At 42.4% G+C, this 19,259-nt stretch overlaps 1 protein-coding gene across 6 annotated transcripts in view; it reads right to left on the minus strand.

The window, feature by feature from the left end:
• The window catches only part of magi2a (membrane associated guanylate kinase, WW and PDZ domain containing 2a), a 313,872-nt gene that overhangs the window by 199,604 nt on the left and 95,009 nt on the right, over positions 1-19,259 (minus strand). For 5 of the 6 annotated variants that reach the window (XM_051951516.1, XM_051951162.1, XM_051951910.1 and 2 more), the window contains exon 2: positions 11,154-11,270. In XM_051951516.1, the coding sequence (XP_051807476.1) occupies positions 11,154-11,270 (117 nt within the window). Of the gene's footprint in view, positions 1-11,153; positions 11,271-12,834; positions 13,298-19,259 lie in introns of those variants that run through there. The other variant, XM_051952339.1, reaches the window with a different exon arrangement.

Consider the following 19,259-nt stretch of genomic DNA (forward strand, 5'->3'; position numbering starts at 1 on the left):
AGAAGGTAAGACGCCATCAACTAGAAGTTCACCGTTTTACAAGATTTTCATTTAAAATGACGCTGTAGTAGACAGTGTTTTCAGTTCATGGAGCTAGCTTAATTCACTACTAGCTTAATTAGCAAGCCACAGCTGATAAAATCCAGTAGTTACAGTTGCCATTTTTTGTCAGAGAAAGCCTTGAAAGCTTTGAGTTAACCACACACATGCTGTAAAACAGAAAGCTTGGCAGTCATAGCAACAGTAACTAAGGAAAGGTGGGAATTAACCATCATTTCTCTGTGCTGTTATCAACCTTCACACCACTCAGCCCAACACACCTGTAAGCAGACAGAGAAAACAGCAGCAAACACTGTTCAGAAGTTTCCACTGCCATAGTCTCTTTCCCATTCATTTCTCATGTGTGGCAGTTTTTTTGTGTGCTTGATGAAAGAAAAAAAAAAAATCACATCTCCCCTCCACTTTAGGGGAGCATAAGTGAGACTAAAAAGCCTCTCTTCATTTCCTATTTTTCAGTGCCAGTAGCATTATCAACGCACACTGTGCACACATTTCTGCTGGCGTTCAAGATTTATTGATCGCAGACGTACCAGAACTTGCGAGCTGTTCCTGATAAATACCCTAAATTTTTATCTGTGAGATGTCATTGTTTAAAAAAAAAAAGGAGGAGAGGAGTGTTTTGTCAACTAAAGATTGGGTTTAAAGTATAGCCCAGGGTTTGCAGCTCCATTTACTTTCCCAAAGATAAGACCAGAGAACTCTTAGCTCAGTGGTGAACAACAGTACTGCTCTCTGCGCTGTAAAAAAGGATACCGAGTGTTTAGAGGAAAGACAGTGAAGAAGAATCCAGTTGGACCTTCAGCTCTTTTTAGTGGCTGGACTAAAAACACAGCACATTTAATGAAAAGGATTCCTCTATGTGCTGGTTCGATGGCTTCTTTCGACAGGTGGGTAATAAGGATGGAGGCAATAAGTGCAGTTAGCCGACAGCAGAGCAGGGAAAGTTCAAACGTTTCAGATATGCACCAGTACTGTCTAGTCCTAGGGACCATTTGTTGTCAAGATGTACTGTATTATTCTGTTGCAGTGTCAAGAGAATTAGTTAAATATTTTCAGTAAAACTACTAAATCATGTCTTTTTTGATCAATTATCCAGACGTGGCAAGCATAAACCAAGCTTAAGAAGCGCGGTAAGCATCATCCCCAGGACACTTTGGGATGCGCACCTGAAGCGGAACCGCCAACATTCACAGAGAGGAAAAGAAACCCGGCTGAGCTGTCCATGAGACTCGAACAGCTCCTTCTAAGTTAAAAGCAAATGTGTGGAAACACTTTGGCTTCTACAACGTTTTCGGTGGAAGCGAACTGGACAAGAGCCACGTTATATATATGATGTATGCACCAGATACACCATCCCATCCTGATGCTATTTCACCGACATGTCTATCCCGACACGCTACAATATACATGAATTAAAGATGCATCAATATTCAATTTATAATCGAATCGTAGCCCCTGAATCATACCTGTTATCAAATCATGAGGTGCATAAAGATTCCCATCCCTAGTGCTAACCAATAAACCACTGTGCAGCCCTTGATCAATTAAACTCTGCCCAATTTGTGATTGGGCAGAGCATATTCCAAAGATCTGTCTCACCTCTGATTGACCGAGCTAAATCCTGCCTAGTTGCGCCAAGGGCTCTTTGGTGACAGCGCTGTGCGAATAAGACATACTTAGACTACTCCTTGTGGACACAATTAAGTGAGCCGAGGTCCATTTTTACTGTCTTACCCACCAGTTTTGATTATCTCCAGTTTCCGACTTCAAGAAGCTGTCATATTCAATCATTAGCCGCTCACAGATATATTCCAGAAACATCCAGCGGGCTGTCACATGTCAGGGCAGCGATGAGTTGCAGAGGGACTGAGTTCCCACCTCTGAGCCGCTTTAGTTCTCTATTAGTATGACAAATAAGCTGTTAAATTACTGCAGTGGCATGCAAGCAGAAAGGTGTTGAGAATGGCTTTAGGTAAAGAGAAGTTTGTCAATAATAGGTGATACTATTACAGGTGTGTTGTCAACTCTTTACCTCTCTTGAGAGGGTTTCACATTGCCTTCTCTCTCATTTCCCCAAAGGACTGAGATCATTATACCGAAGACGACGCCGGAAGCTCTGAAGCGAGCGTCACTGTGAGGTAACCGCAGGCGGAACACCTGATGGATTTGTCTTTCTGACACTGTTACTGTACAGTCAAGGGCAGGATATGCTCAGCAGGAGTAGAGGGGGTGAGTGTCGGGGGGGAGAGTTGTGTTGATGAAGGCCAATTAGTGAGCAAATTTCACACCTCTCCCCCTTCGCATCTCGCGGCCACATCTGCCGGCGAGCGTCGAGCATTGAGTCGCGCTCACCACGCGGCGCATCCACATCTGTGTCCCGCCTTGTCAGTCAGCGCCTCCCAGGATCCCTCACCTTCACCCAACGCACACACTCCTCCATCCTCCATATGCAAGAGTCACAGATTATACGGATGACGCTGCACTCCATCTTATTAGATTAATAAGTGTCACCAGTGCGTGCCTATTTCTAACAAACTGCGCGCCGGGCGTTGACCCCGTGTTACCAGACTGTTCTGACCTGCAGTCTCAATTTGCAGGAAGTAGGAAGAAGTCATGAGAGGGGCGTCGAAGAGGAGGGGTAATATGGAAGGCGAGGGAAAGAAAGCGGGGCTGAGATTTTTTTTTTTTTTTAGGAGGAGTTGAGCCTTTGACGCAGACGGGGAGTGGAAATGGTTGCCATGGAAACCCCACCCTGCCTCCAATGAGTCAATGAGTAAGTGAGGGGAGGAAAAAAGGCAGCCGTGTAAATGGAAGGATGAGAGAAAGTCAGCTTTTGACTAAAGGTATTTGTCTGATCTGCCTAACCTCTCTCGGAAAGAGAAATAAACCAGTACGCAAACAAACAGCAGGTGTTCCCGCTCCTCATAAACAACACAAAAACAGCTTACAATGCGGGATCACCTCCAGTCCAGCTATATATTAAAAGCCTCAATCTGCTCCTCATTCATCACCATGCTGGGCCTCAGCTCAGAGCTCCGCAGTGAGGCCTCTCTCTCTCTGGGTTCCTCCATGAGGCCCTGTCGTTTACTGGGTTTCTCACAGAGATGCTAAATAATGAATGGTGGGGCACAGGGGAGCTGTTTGTCTTTTTATTATCCTGATTATTGCTGTCATCCATCAGACATCAGGCGATTAAACAGAAACCCAAGCATGTGACAACCTAAGGAAAGAGGGTAAGGCCAATCGCAGATACCTGGCAGATAAGTAATTAGCAAAAGAAGAAAAATCGGGCGCGGGGAGGAAAACTGATAATGAACGAAGGAAGTAAAGATAAGGACAGTGCAGCAGAGCAGCGGGGTAGAAAGAGAGAGGAGAGGCAGGGATTCATACTTTCTGCTGTGCTGCGAGACTTCATGATGACAAAAAGCAACAACTGCAGATAGACAGATGGACTTGAAGTCTCCCCGTCTCTCTCTCATTAGTAAACGGCAGAAGCATTGTGCACGGTTGCCCCAGCCATTAACACAAACTCAGTGTCCCTGTGGGCATCAAACTCCCCATTAACTCGCAGTCTCAACCACTACTTCCTGCCATTTAAGCATATGTTGTTTGTGCATGTATGTAAAGGGCAGAGCACATAAACGCTAAGAGCAGACATGCACTCGCACACTTTAAAGACAGATGTGGAAACCCTTCATAAACTTTACATCTCTATTAGCTTATGTTCACTGGGATGTTCTGCTTAAGGGGTTCATCTCACTGTTTGTGTTCTTTACATGGTAGTCAAGCTATGGTCAACAGAGCCAGCAGTCCCGTGTAATATATGGTGAAATGGCTCAGATTTTGCCACACAAAACCATCCTGCATCCTAAGGGTTGCATTAATCCTCATGTTGTCATGGGGGTAAATTGACCTGTTTTAAAGTTGGAAAATGTAGAAAAAATATATATATTTTCAACATTTTTGGGAAATTTCTGAACATTTTTGGTAAAAAAAGAAAAAAGAAAAATGTTTCTCAAGAACATTCGCAAAAACCTTTTTGTGAATGTCCTTCAAGAGTATATTAGAAGTTTCACTGATATATATGCAATCACTTTAGATATGTTTAGGATTTTTTTTTTTTTGGAAGATTTGTACTCATTTTCTGAAAATATTTGCAAGAATGTTGTTGCCACATTTGGGGAATTTTTTAAAATAAAAATTTTCAGGGAAACTTTTAAGGAATTATTGGAATTTTCTTCCTGAAGATTTTTGCAAATTTTCAGAAATTTGTGGAATTTTTTTGCTGATTTTAAAAAAAAAAATTCAGACAAGGAAGCAATATTTTGTAGTGCCCGTAAATGAGGACAACAGGAGGGTTAAAACACTTGCAACCTATGTTTTTTGGAAACTGTGGATTCACAGGATTTCTGCATCAGTTTGACAAATGACTTTAATATGACTGGAATATGTATCAGTAGAGCTTTCAGCAAATTTACTATATTGACACTGTGGAAGTTCTCATTCATAGCACTCACTGTTTTTTACATTTAGCACAGTCGATACCATAAATCACAACCTATTACAGCCGTACGCCGCGTCCGAAATTGCTCCCTCATTGATCCTCTCACTGTTCCTACATAATAAACAGCAGTTTAGACCTTTCCAGGGGGTGGTAAGTGTCAAAGGAGGGACTGAGAGTTTAGCAACAGGAGTGGAAAGCAGAAGTTTTCAGACTCTCTTTGCTTTACTTGTGATTTTTTGGATAATTTCATGCATATCAAGATTTTCAAATTTCCAAAATTTTGTCAAATGTACATGCAATGGTGCGGTTTCAATGTGATAATATGTAATTTTTTACTCATGAAATGTCTGAAAACGACTGGATCTGTGTAATATACTGGATTTAGATCAACCCTAATGTTTCCAACAAATAGCTGCCTGTCAATAGTTTCATATCACCCTGTATTCTATTGTATTGACCAGTCATTGCGGGTTATTTTCTTAAGAGTCTTTTGAACACAAGGTAGGCTATTCTGACTGAATTTGCCACATACTTTTAGCTCCATAGCGTGAAAGGTAGTCGACTCGTGTAATTGTAAGTTAGCAGTTACATTAGCTGACATTACTTGCACCTATCACATTAGAAAGAAATGACATAGCATTCAATAAAGCTTTAATGCATGGCCCGATCTGTGAGCATTATTTATATCACACTGGAGAGACTTTCTTGTGCAATGCAACAAAGACACCATCTCCCATAATCCAATGCTACTTCAAGGTGCTCTCAAGCTATGCCTTCTGTTTTGATTAAATGATCCATAGTGGAAGAAACTGCACATTGTTCCTTTAAGGGGCCATGCCAGTCTTCTTATTTACATACAGGGAGACTTAGTTGAAAGAAAGAAAGTGACAGAGCCCCTCTTCACCTTTTTACCTGCGTTTGGTCTCCCGATCATCAGCTCTATTATTCAGAGCCTGTCAAAGACATCCCACTCGCTCGTCACTAAGTGCTTTGCTGTGTCGACGGAGCTAAGAGGCAAGGCGGAGCACGACGGCGATAAGAATATGTGTGTGTTCGCTTGTGTGAAGCGAGAACTGAGAGAAGAAGGAGATGAGAAAAATAGGCAAGCGAGGGACAACAACAAAGGAGCAAACATATTGAGTAAATGAAAGACTCTTTTGGGAAATGAGTCATATAATCCTAATGACCTTCATATTTTTATTTTTATTTCCCTGCAAGCGGAGGCGCTGCACACGTTTAAATTAGATTTAGTATTTGAGGAAAGAATTTAACTTTTATTTTTTTTAATCTATCAATTGACCTTCGACTTATTTACTTTAAATGTTTAAATGCTTTACAGTTACTTCAAATATTTTAAATGGTTTTGACGGTTTTTGCCGTCTTTTTAGTTCAATTCTATCTAAACTGTTGCACCATTTCGGATCAGTGGAACCCGCATAGGTATCGCGAGTGGTTCACACACACTTATTTCGCGGCGCTCTCTATCTCCCCCATCAAATCTATGTGGATTACCAGACGATAGGCCTGATTTCACATGGGCTCAGGCTATTAACGCTCTGACCTTGGATTCCAACCAGGCAATTTGTCTAAGAGCTGGCACAGCCTTAGCTGCCCTCACTGACTCCAAGCTTCACGATTGGTATGAGTGGCAGTAACTCTCTGCTGTCTGTCCGTCAGCCACCTCCCCCCCAAACAATGTCTTTTCTTTACCACTCAAGGGTTATGTTTAAATTGCTATGATGAAGCACTTCATGTCTATCACTTATAATTCTCTTTTCCCTCTCGCTCCTTAGCTTCCGTTAGATTTATCACTTATACATGTCAGCATGCTCCAATGTAGCCCTTTCTTTATCAATTTAAGAGATGTGTTTTAACTTGCTGTGGGTCAGTCTGGTGTTGTTACTGAAAATCCACGTCATGTGTGAGTCATCGAAACCAAAGCCTCACGTGCAATCACTATTAGGACACTTTGTCTAGAATAAAGATGCAAATTTTAAATAATCTCCTGAACTGACAGTCAGTTTTCTGAACAATCAGTAAATAATTCATGGTTAAAATGTGTGTTTCCATATGCTGATAAAGCTGCTTCAACCACTGACAATGTTCACCACAGCCTCAGCCTGGTTGCATTCAGACTGTGAAGAAGAAATAAAGTAAACACCGGGTTAGACAGAGCAGTCTTTCACAGTAAATGCTAATTATCACTTCACAGCTCACTTGAGTCATAATGTTTCTACTTAAAAATAATCCCCACACCTGATCTATATGATGGAGTGACTTGTTCACTGTACTTAGCGTTAGTCCAGCTGCTGGAAACAGATGCTCAGCTGCAACAGATGTCAACAAATACTGTTACAGCAACTGTATCAGTCCGACAAATCTGTCAGTATTTAGAGCCGCCTCAAGAATGCATTTAAACTCAGAAGAGGGTGTCGCTTGTACACTTAAGCGTCGTAGCTTTATTGTTCTTGGAAGCAAGTAATCGGAGCCCTGCTGCTGCCGAGCGTTCGCCGTGTTAGCAACTAGCAGCTCAGCTCCCAGCCTGTGTTAGCGTTGGGAAGTTTAGCATTAGCATGAGCCCAAGATAGCTAGATTAGTCACCAGTCACCAGGCAGTGGTTAGACAGCAGGGAGGTGTGCTTGTTTTATGGACCCTTACAGGCGGTCAGCAACACACCTGTAACTCCATCTCATTATACAGTAAGAGACTCCACCTAGTGGTGCAAACGAGTACTGGATAATATAGCTTTTATTGATGAAATTACAAAGAGCAATTAATTGATTCACAATTAGTCATTACAGGGGGTCTTCAACTTACGTTGGAGTTCCGTTCCTACAGATTGATGAGTCAATTTTCACCGTAAGTCGGAACTCCAGACAAAATGTAAACAAAGCCACTACGAGTATCACAGTATCGATCAGTTTCTCATAAAAGACAGGAACACCAATGACTTTCATGCACGTATGAGCCATTTTACAAGAAGACAAAAGAACAAGTTGCACTGTTTTCATAACGTGATCTAATGATGCTGATGTTTGTCAGTGTTTCGCCTTGTTCTGAGTGTTTTATTGAATCTAATTTCACTTCCATGGTGTGTTGCCCTTAAGGCAGAATTATCTATATACTTTTATTTTCAAAATGTCTTTATTTTGAAGTTGTCCGTTTACAGTCGTCACTTCCTGTCCATTATTTAGATGTTTAGCTATGCACACGTACATGCTTTTCTAGATGCATGACTTTCTACTCTGTAAACACCACAGAGGCAATGTCGTATGTAATTAAGTTTGTTTTTACACTGACTGGTTAAGTAAAAAGGATTTATTTACATGTATTTATGTTGTTGTAATCTGTTTTTGTTGCAGTTTCCACTCTGTAACGAGTACCACAAGCCACATTACAGAAATCAAGTTTGCTATGACTCTCGATTCATTTTGCAAGCAGGAGTTTAACTGGTTGCACAGCTGCAGCTTTTACCATCACCATTTTCGTTACCATCAGAAGAGTCTGACTTACAATTTCGAAGCACAAAAAGTTAGCAAATGTAGAACAATCCAAGGTGGCGTACAACCACAGAATGCAAGCAAAGTCGTCTTTATAGCACCATATGATGATGCATTCGTCCGCTCCACTCGCCAACTAGTTCCACGTAACCAGTTCTGGCGTAACGACAAAACGCTGTAGGTCGAGGACGCTGTAAACCGAGGACCTCCTGTAATGCCTAATCTGGACAATGGTATTCAGTCAGACTGAGGTGAAATCTGAAGAATTTATTTATTGGAAGATGATAGTGCTGTAGAAACTGGAATTATACTTGAGACCCAATGTGTAGATGTCGTCTGTCCAATTTGATTGATTTGTTATCATACTCACAATGCACTTTGTGTACAGTGCTCAAGCATTCGTTTTGGCCATCCATCCATCCATGCATCCATCCATGCATCCATCCATCCATGCATCCATCCATGCATCCATCCATCCATCCATCCATATATAAGAAGCCCAGCTCAGTCATGACTAAGCCTGTTCCTCTCGGCAGCACTGAGGCTCATTGTTGAGGCTTCATTAATGCACCAGTTAACCTTCCTTTACCTCTCGTTCTCTCTTTCTTTGCAATGGTTTATCTGCAGTCCATTTACTCATGGTTATTATAGTCGGTGTCCCTATCATCGTGCTTCCTCATCCCATTCCCCCCCTCCAATTCCCTTTTGTGTTCCTCTACCTCTGTTTGTTCTCCTATTTGTTCTCATCCTTTACTCTTCACCTCTTCCTCTATCTTCAGTGCTTCACCGGCAGCGGCTCCATGAGTGGTTATCAGAGAAAATTATGCTTGTGTTGCAAATAAATAGCTTGTTTTTTTGTTGTTGTTTGTTTCTCCTGCTGTATTCTGTTCAGAGAGAGGATTTCTGCCCGCTCCTGGCCTTGAAGAATGCACCTCCATTAGGGATTCAGGGGAGAGTTAGCCACCAGACAGCTGGGCCTAATGGCACAGCTAGGCTAACACACACTACACACAGATAAGAGCTTGTACACACACAGACGGATACCCTTAAATATCACAACTTATTGACCGACGGCAATGAGCATATATTCAGCAAATAAATGGCAAATAGGAATCACAAGAGTATGGATTAAACATCTGCATGTCTGAGTCAGTAGAAGCACTTGCAGGGATTAATAAGCTTGATAAAGGCCAAACCACACACACACACGCAGCACCCAAGACCTAGATAAGCATTCAGTTTGAAATGCGAACTAAAAACACCAAGCATCGATAGCTTAAAGTCCTCCAAGTCTTATCTTTGATTGTCTACACAGCGCTCAGTAACAATTGTGTGCTCTTGTAAGGCAGTTAATGCAGCTAATTAGAGACAGAGAGCTGCAGTCAACACTTGATTTTAAAGAGTCGAAACCTCCAGACAAGACTGATTCCGGCTGAACTAACACTCCCAGCAGCTGATCGACCAGCACACAGGCAGATAGTTGGAAGCTCTGAAACTGGAAACAACAGGACAAAGCAAAGAGGGAAAGAAAACGTCACATCACAGACTCTGATTGGATGAAAAGTTTAGTGTATTCAAGTAATCCTGAGCATCGAAAACAAAGGAAAACAAGCAGGAAGCGTGTCTGGATCCACCCGTCAGGATGCCATAGTCCTCCCAACGTCTGTGCTTGTATTTGTACTTGCTGCCTTCGAGTTCTAGTCAGTGCACACAGCAACTTACCAGTTTATGTTTTTATGGAGAAACCAACCAAAATGCTTGATTTATGTCAGTGAGTGGCGATTTGACTGGAAAATGTGCCAACAGGTTGAGCCTGACAGCATCAACCCAAAGTTCACTCAGTTGCATGTTTTTGACCACATCAGACTGTGCTAATCAGCAGATCACAGTGGATATTTAACCATTCCATTCTGTTCAGCACAAAAGCTGGACACTACAGGAGTTTCTGACTGATTTAAACCACCCCTTCAGACAATCGAAAGGGAAGTCGGGCGTGGAGGTCTGATCCAATGTTTGGCGCGCATTATTTAGTAATGTGAGGGGTTTACTAACTCAGTCTTAAACCTCCCCAGATCATTGCAGCCACCCTGATAATAGCAAACACATTAGCTAATTACAAGTTAAAATCAGGATAGTTATGATTATCATGCTAAACATTCTGGCTCTTGAGGGTATCATTAGCTACAGATACTGGTAGCTAAGATCTCACCTCTGGTTCTACTGAATAATAAACATCCATCTTTGCTGCTTTATCCCAAACATTTCCTCATCTACACTTGTTTATGCTCGTGCTGTTGTTTTTTCTCACTGCAGGTTGCTGGAAACACAGTCTCCATTATGTTTACATCTGCTTCCCCATGAGATCATGTGGTGCTCTGCTCCCCGAGGCACCGTAATTAGAATAATATCCTGCAGTGTGTGGAGTATCATTATCTTCAAATCTTGTGTGCATATCTGAGATTACAGAGAAGAATATCGGCTAACTTTCTCCTCATGTGCAAGATGTAATTTGAGTTTGAAATCTGTTAGGATTTAAAGCTCCTGTAGTGTGAGCCCAGCTTAAGTTTATTTGTTTGCATTCTCTTGCCTCATTTTATTTGTGGCGAGGAGAATCACTCTGTGTTCTGGAGCTCCAGTGGGGGCTTTTCAAATTTTTAAAATATAACCCTGAAGATGCCGCAGCAACGTTAGAAGTATCATAGGCGCCATAATTTATGGCAGAAAGCCCAAAGTGGAGGTGTGTGGTTTACCAGAAGTGGGGATTTATGAGGAAGAGAGGGTGGAAAGAAAGATGCTGCTTTCTGTGAAACAGAAGATCCTTAATATCTTCATATCTTGGCCTTTGCTGCTTCGATTAACACCGTTTGTTCCTTTATGTGTCTTTTGGTCATTAATCAAATCACTACAATCAATCTGCCTCACAGGAGCTCTGAGCACCCCTGGAGTCTATGGACCTTCTTTGTAATTGCACACACGGCTTTATTGATAATCCAGCCTTGGCAAAAGGAGAAATAATAGCGTCTCACTCAAGGAGGTGAGCAGAGATAAGGGGGGACAAAAGGAGGGCAAGTAAGGACAAGGGAACTCACAGGGGACGGTGCGGAGGTAGAGGTTGTCCCGGATGATCTGCTGCAGCTCGTGGTCCACGGAGCCTTTCTGGAAGCGCAGGTTGAGGTAGTGGCGCAGGTCCTTGTCTATCACGCCCCCTGGAGGAACACAAAGACCAGCAATCAGCATCTGACCATCAAATCCAAATCACTCCCTCTGACAGTAATGGAAAATGTATATTCCTGAAGAATTAAAGAGCCTCATCAGTCCTCGTTCCGAACGGGGACAGCTGGATGTGTTTGTGAATTATCCAGAGAAGAACTGCTGTTTTTTCCAAACTTTGCAAGAAGCAGAGGAAGATCCAAACGCTGCGGCGACAAAATGACCCAGAATCTCAGAAAAACCACAGTAAACAATTAGAATTCTCTCAAATCCTACAAACAAACAGCCAACGCTAATGAACAGACTCAGCGCTCTCTCAGATTGAGCATCTGTCAAGCGCAGCCACGGATTGGTGGAGGTGTTAATTGGAGCAGTGGCCAAACACGTGCGGAGAAATGTCTACGCATAAATCACCCACAGCCCCCCCCCCCCCTTCCTCCCCTCGGGGGGCTGTTTTTACATCCTTCCTCCTCACCCTCACCTGAGTGGCCTCACCCCCTCCCTCCCTCAAGTCTCTCCAGCAGTCCCAGTTCTGTGAATAGACTTCCCCTTAAAACCAGTAAATCTCGCTGCCTCAGCACGATAAAGGATAAAAAAAAAAAACTGATGGAGGGATGACAGAGAAATGGAGGCGAGGGATAAGAGAGACGGAAGGCCGGGGCAAATCCCACGGGGGAGTAGAAAGGGGCAAGCTAAAACAAGCACCAGCTCCACCCCCCCTCTCAACAAATACCCCATCCATCTATTCTACCACAAACTCATATAATCACATTTGAAATGGAGGCAGGACAGGACGGATGAGAGGAGGAGGAGGAGGTGGGGGGCTTCTTGACTGATGTTACTTAAGGGATTCCTGCTTTAACCAACACAGCTGTGCTTCTCGCTACTCCTCTGCATAGAAGTAAAGAAGCAGGGAGGCAGACGGAGTGTGTGCCCAGGCTGGAGAGACGTTCGTCTCACCTTCAATATCCTGTTTGAATCAGCAACTTGGCTCCATGCCACGCAGCATTTAGCCCCCCTCCACCCACCCACCCAATCCTCCTCCTTTTTCCCCATGAAATCCTTAGGCAATGACATGTTGGTTCGCGTACATGCCAACAACACACACATGTAGAGACACACGCATGCAAACATGCGATTGACTGGAAAGGCACTCGAGACAGAAGGCGGGTGAAACTGTAGGATCCGTAATGAGCGGGGCATTAATTCAACAATAACCCAGTTTGGAAGTTTTCTGTCATACTGAGGGGGATCAATTATTTAGGACATTCTGCTTCCTCGCTCATGTGTTCTGGAAACACACACAAACACCCAGCGACATGCATTAATCCTAAACTAATTCACTGAGCGTTGCATTATAATCATGCAAACCTGAACTGCAGACACCAGCTGCATCTGTGTCTGTCAAAGCTGTGGAGCAGCGCAACCTGCCAATTTGCATTTGCATGAGAAAAGAAGCCAAGCCAATGAATCTGCATACTGAAAAGGTGAGAACACTCAAAGCCACACACACACACACACACACACACACACACAGTAAATTAACACACTAAATGGCACCTCTTGCGCGGACAGCGGTTGTGCAGCCAGTACAGTGTCAGAGTCCTCTTTCCACAGGTTTTGTGATGCAAATACTCTCCGCTGAAGGAAATCTTGCGCCGGATCTTCCCCGCTGGAATCCCCCCACCAACACATACAGAACTGTCCTGTCCCTCAGGTCCTCAACTCTGCCTCTGTTTGCCCAATCTAGACACTGACAGCCAGCCAGCCAGCCAGCCAGCCAGCCCACGAGCCGAATCACTTCTCTGAGCACTCCACGGAGCAGAGATGGAAGAGGAGAGCGCGGCGGAACGAGCGGCTGAGGAGAGATGGGAAGAAGTGAGCGTGAGGGAGAGCGACCGCTGAAGCTCTGGCGGCGGGGACCTTATCACACCGTTTCTGCCGGATCCCTTCAGATTCTCAGGTCCTACAATGCCCCCCGTCTGCAGCACGGAGCACTGCACCCGCTTCACGAGCCTGTCTCAGATTATAAACCATCTCCTGCCGCTTCTCACTCCCCGCTCGGCTTAAAGCATTCGCATGGCCCGGCCGTGACCTTCTCCCGCTTCCACCGTCAGCAGCCACGTGGTGAAGCCAAACACGATGCTCCCGCAGAACAGTAATTAAGTTGTTGTCTGTTCACTGTGTGTGGAGAAACCGGCCATTTTTGGTCGTGCAACCTTTTCATCTGTTCCCTCGGCTTCTCTTTCTTTCTCTCTGACATCTGTGTGTTGATTTTACAGCAAACAAACACAGTTTGACTTTAATAGCAGCAACAATTCAAAGTCGATCCGTTTTTGGCTTTAAAGCAATAAAAACTGAAAATATGACAGCAGTAGTGACAGTATTGCTCACCATTTTCAGAATTTTTGCAAATAATGATATACTGTTTCTCTTTTTTTTACTTTTTTTGAAAGTGTATTTTCATGCAAACATGTATATAGTTTGACACATTTTCATGTGAAACTTTACATGCAACACATTCAAAAGTAATTCAAGGGACATATTCCCACCACCATTAAATGCATGATTGCAAACTAAACAAATCTGATTCATCAATACTATTATTTTCAGTTGCAAACATTACGTTGATGGCTTGAGTTGACATATTTGCATCAACTTCATACTGTATGTAATTTAAACCTAAATTTTTGGATTTGTTGATTGAAAATTACATTAAAATTAACATAAATGGGGAAAATGGTCTTGATAACTTCATTTTATTTTGAGCTTGAGGTCAGGATTTCAAGTTCCCTCTCCTAAATTCATGTTTGGTCAACTTTAGATGGTTAAGAGAGGTAATAACAAATACCTGATTGTAGAGGAAACTGTATGATACAGCAAACAAGTTTGTTGGTCGAGCATAATTCTACTCGAAAGCTGTCATAACATTTTAACAGTGTGGAATTAGTACTTTTACCAAAACGAAAAATGTGTGTTAATTCTTTACCACTGTTGAATTTAAAGGAATCAGATTAAAACTGTTGCTCATGAACTGGAACGGTTTTCCTCCTGCTTATACACACTGGCTTCTTATTATTTTAGCAGTAGTGTTGAGATGCAATTAAGAAAATCAATCTAAATAATTACCGGCTTTGTAGTTAATTAAACACAATCACATTTTGTCAAATAGCAATATTTGAGACAATAAACAAAGTTTTACAATTCAAATAAATTATGGTTGATGACTAATCGATGAATATGCGTGAACTTAAACGACAGAAACGTTTATGCTGCATTTATATTTATCTGCATTTTTAATCTGTCTGCTACATTCACAGATTGTAGCTGTTATATTCAACATTTTAAGACTTTTTCGAAACTAAAGCACGTTTCAAATGTTATTTTTTGCCTTTAATAGACAAGACAGGGCGAGAGAGACGGGTAACATGGGTTGTTCACGGGTCGCCGCCCAGCGAACTGAGCTATCCAGTCGGGCTGGACCCGAAAATTCCGAATATCCGAATATTCGTTCGCTACGGCGGTATCTGGATATTAATTTTGACATACCACGACTGTCGTAGCTAGTGTGCCCACAGGATCGTCAATTTCTTGCATCCCGTTCATTGTCCGTGTGAAACGCACCGCATTGCATGCTGGTTGCGCTGCAGCACGTTTTGAGCTGCGATCCGGTGCTCTCTCCGGAGCTCATTTGCATGAAGCAGACTTGATGCAAATTCGGTGTGAGCAGCAGAGGTCCGACCTATCGTGAAATATTCGTTAAACGTCTTAATTAGCCGTCGCTGAACTAAAATAAGGACAGATTTAGCAACTGTACAATTTATTTCTCACCTAAAATGCTTTCAGAAATACTTTTTGCTAAAGTATTTGTGCCATAAAAGAGCAACAAGTCGCCGTGTTGAGCCGACATTTCTACCAGACTAAAGCTAAAGCACTGTCATGTGACCAGCTAGCAGCCCACTACAGTGCGTCCTGTGTATCTTCTTCATGGCTGGTAAACAGATTTTAGGTTCTTTACCGCCACCTACAGGGCTGGAGTGTTCATCAGTGTGACTGGTGAAAGGTGCGATTAAATGTGTTATGTTTTTAATGCGTTATTTTTTTCTGTAATTAACAGAAATTAATGCATTCAAGTCCCAGCCCTAATTAGTACTGCTATCATAGTAATGAATCCAATTCTGAAGGCGACCATCAGAGGAGCTCAGATTTAGTAATAACACTCACAGCAAACACTGGTGACTGCACCCCTCTGCAATATGGCCCAATATTTGGAAAAACAGATCTAAAAATAGATTGAGTGCACATGCAACAGTGCACAGGGGTTCAATTCCAGCAACAGCTCTGCTGGTTTGGAGTCAGTGAGGTGTGCGAGGCCGAAGGAGGTCATTTGAACAGATGTGATGCGGACACGTTTGCCTCTCCAGGTGGGTCCTCGCCAGCTCCTCCTGCTCTGACAGAGATGTTATCGCCGCTACGTGACACTGCCAACGGGGAAAGGTGAATGATGGAGGTAGAACAGAGAAGACAGGATGGAGGTGGAGAAAGAAGAAGGCCTCGGACTGACGGTACCTGGGGAAAATCCACTCGCTGGTGCATGAGCCAATCAGCTAAACACGAGCACAGTCCTAAAGGAATGGATAATTTATGCATTCACTCCCATTCCTCTGTTACTGCTGCTACTCAACCTTGAGGAACGGTAACAAATGACACCATCCATATAAGACATAAAAAGACATCTTCACAAGATGTGAGATGAAAGAGACTCATGCTTGCAGTTTAGGCAGCATTTCTGGCATGTTTAGAGTCAAAAGCAGGCATCATAACTGTTTCCTAAACAGATGGGTGAACGAAAATTGTTGTTGCTCTGAAGAAGAGGAGAATCCCCCATTTAGGCTCAGCAGGTGTCATGTAAATCCCCTGGGAGGCTGCAGGGAGAGAAAGAACAGCCTGTGGAGAGTCAAAAAACAAGGGAGCAGCTGGTTCCTCCAGAGGATAGAGGTGCTCCAACAGCTAACTGCCTCCTACCCAGACAGAAACCAGTCGAGCTCACCGAGGAGCTCCGACTTTCACAGCGAGATGAGAAGGTGGAGGCGAAGCGTACAGGAGCAGCACCCACTTCTAAGAAGATGGCAGCTCTGAACACAACGTGTAGGGTCTTTCTGTTCATTTGCTTTCAAGAACTGATATTATACCTGTAATTAATTACTTAGTTTGGTCTCCTTGTAAGTTTTTAGAGAATATCAGCTTTTTTGAGTTGAGTATGGCTGCTAACAGGGATGGGAACAGTACTACACTGTAAAAAATGTTTGTACATTTTATGATGAGAAACTGTGATAGAAATCTGTGAAAACAGTTTGATGCAGTTTATATAATACTGAATGACTGCAAGTAGGTTAATCTGGACAAAAGTGTTTTTGTAGATTTTTTCTCTTGAAAAAATACATTTCCAAAATAGTGCACAGTTTTTAAGGGAAACATGCCATATAGTCCATGAGCCGAGGGCCCAAATTTGGCCTATCGGTACCATTTTGAGGGATTAATTTTCATAGTGATTTTTATGAAGGTACATATCTCTAGTGTTGGGAAATGTGTGATAGCCTTCAATCCACGGTAGTTTTCAGGAGCTATCACCACTTTAATAGAAGAAAGTCAGCTCAGTCGGATACGGGCCTGAGACCACCTCTTGTCTGACATTTTTGTCAATATCTCAGGAACAGAAGGTGATAGCCACTCACTTCTTTTTATTTCAGAAACTACACAATTAGACCTTTACAACAAGCTCTCCCACTACCTTCTACGCCTCCTGGGCGCTGTACACGACTGCTGTGAATATTTGTCAACTTTTCAAAATTGAAAAAAAGTGCAAAATGTTTTATGACTTTAAGTATATCTTAGAAACAGAATATGGTAGACACTTATAGTTTTCTCTTTTAAATTCTATGGGTTTCTAGCTTTCAATCAAGCCCACCCATGACCCCCTACCCCACTGGGAGGCTGTTCAAGACTGCATTGAAAAATTGTTAGGAGGCGAAATTAAAGAAAAACAAAAAAAAAACGTTTGTGCTTTGAAAACCTACAGTTTTTCTTTTGGGAATCTATCTTTTACATAACACATTATTATATATGCATTTCCTATTGATTTTTGCTAAAAAAAAGAAGAAAAAAAAAAACCTTATTTGCTGTCATTGCAATGTTCCCCCCTCAGCCCCCCTCCTTCTCCTTCTCTTCTCCCGCACGGCTCCTTTCCCGCGTTGGCCTAATTAAGCACGGGAAGCTCCCATGTCCCACACCTGCAGTAAGTAATGACATTAAAAGAAAGATACAATTTGAAGCTTAACGCAAAATGCATATAAGAAAAGGGCTTGCTAAGAATAGCACTACTACATAAGTGTATAAATAAAAGAGTATTTCTTATATTTTACAAGCAATATTGTGTAAATTCTCTATTGTAGATGTGATCAAATGCTATATTTTGTTTCAGGATTTGTGGTGGTCATGCTACATCAAAGTACAATATATGTAGAGTGCCAGTTTCCCTTTCATTATGGAAAAGAAGAAGGTGATGCCAAAAGACAAGTGTATCATACACCATGCTTCCTCAGACTCTGATACTCATCTAGTTTGTCCTCAGACTTATGAATCATGGCTATCCTTACTAGAAGCCGCAAAAGTAAGGAATCATACGGCAGTCCTAGATGTAGCACAATCCCTTGGAGAGAAAGAGATTCCAAACATTTACTATCATCGGAAATGCAGGAGTTTGTTTACAATGAAAAAAGATTTAGAGACCATCAGAAAGAAAGAAAGCACCAATGACAATCCCCAATGTAGTTCTTCTCTCAGCAAAAGGCCGACTAGATTGTCGATCGAAGGAGAATCAAGGGTATATGAGCCAATATGTATCTTTTGTAACAAGGAGAAATTTCTGAAGGTGACTAAAACCCGTGAAAAACTTGTTAAGGCCGTGGAACTGAGGGCAGACCAAAGACTGAGAGAGTGTGCAACGCAGAAAAGGGATACAAAAATAATGGCAGTAACAAGTAGAGACATTGTTGCTGCTGAAGCCCACTATCATGCATCATGCTACAAAGATTACACAAGACAGAGGCCAGAATATGTTCCAACAAGTGTCAGTGAACTTGATGACATGTACCAAAAAGCTGAAAAAGAGGCATTTGCAAATTTCTTTCATTTCATCAGGAGTGAAATTATTCCTAACAAGATTATTACTCCAGTTACTGACCTCGCAACAAAGTTGGAGTCATTTATGCAATCTGTTACTCTGAGAGAGTCCACAAAGAAACACCTGCGCCGTATTCTGGAAATTGAGTTCCAAGATTCAGTTCTTATATTCCCTGATGATAAAGGCAAGCTACTGATGGTTCCTGAGAGTGTGTCTTTTCAGAGTGTTATTATCGAAAACCAGACTATGCGTGAAGAACTTAATGTATGGAAAAGCAAGTCATCACTTATAAACAAGATAATAGATCAGGCATCATCATACATCAGATCAGCCATTACAGAAGAAGCAGTGCCTACACCATGGCCAATACATCCATCTGATATTGAAAACTCTGGGTTCATTTCCATACCAAGTAACCTGGAAAGGTTTCTTGTGGGTCTACTGACAGGAAACCCAGACACAAAAACTCAGACATCAAAGACTGCTACACTTGTGCAGTCTTTTAGCCAGGACATTATATATGCAGTCACAGGAGGTAAGAAAAAAACCCCAAAGCATATGTTACTTACAAGTGCTGTTAAAACACTAACTGGCAGCACAGAGGTTATTCAGATCTTGAACCACCTTGGACATGGAGTGTCCTACACAATACTTGAAGAGAACGATACGGCCTTGTGTATTCAAAAGCTATGTGCAGGAATTAATCAAAAGGCAGTGATTCCAGCATCTATTAAAGCCCATGTCTTTACCAACCTTGCATGGGACAATATTGATCGACTAGAGGAGACGCTCACTGGAAAAG

Source organism: Acanthochromis polyacanthus, chromosome 1 (genome assembly GCF_021347895.1).
Source record: "Acanthochromis polyacanthus isolate Apoly-LR-REF ecotype Palm Island chromosome 1, KAUST_Apoly_ChrSc, whole genome shotgun sequence".
Lineage (NCBI taxonomy): Eukaryota > Metazoa > Chordata > Actinopteri > Pomacentridae > Acanthochromis > Acanthochromis polyacanthus.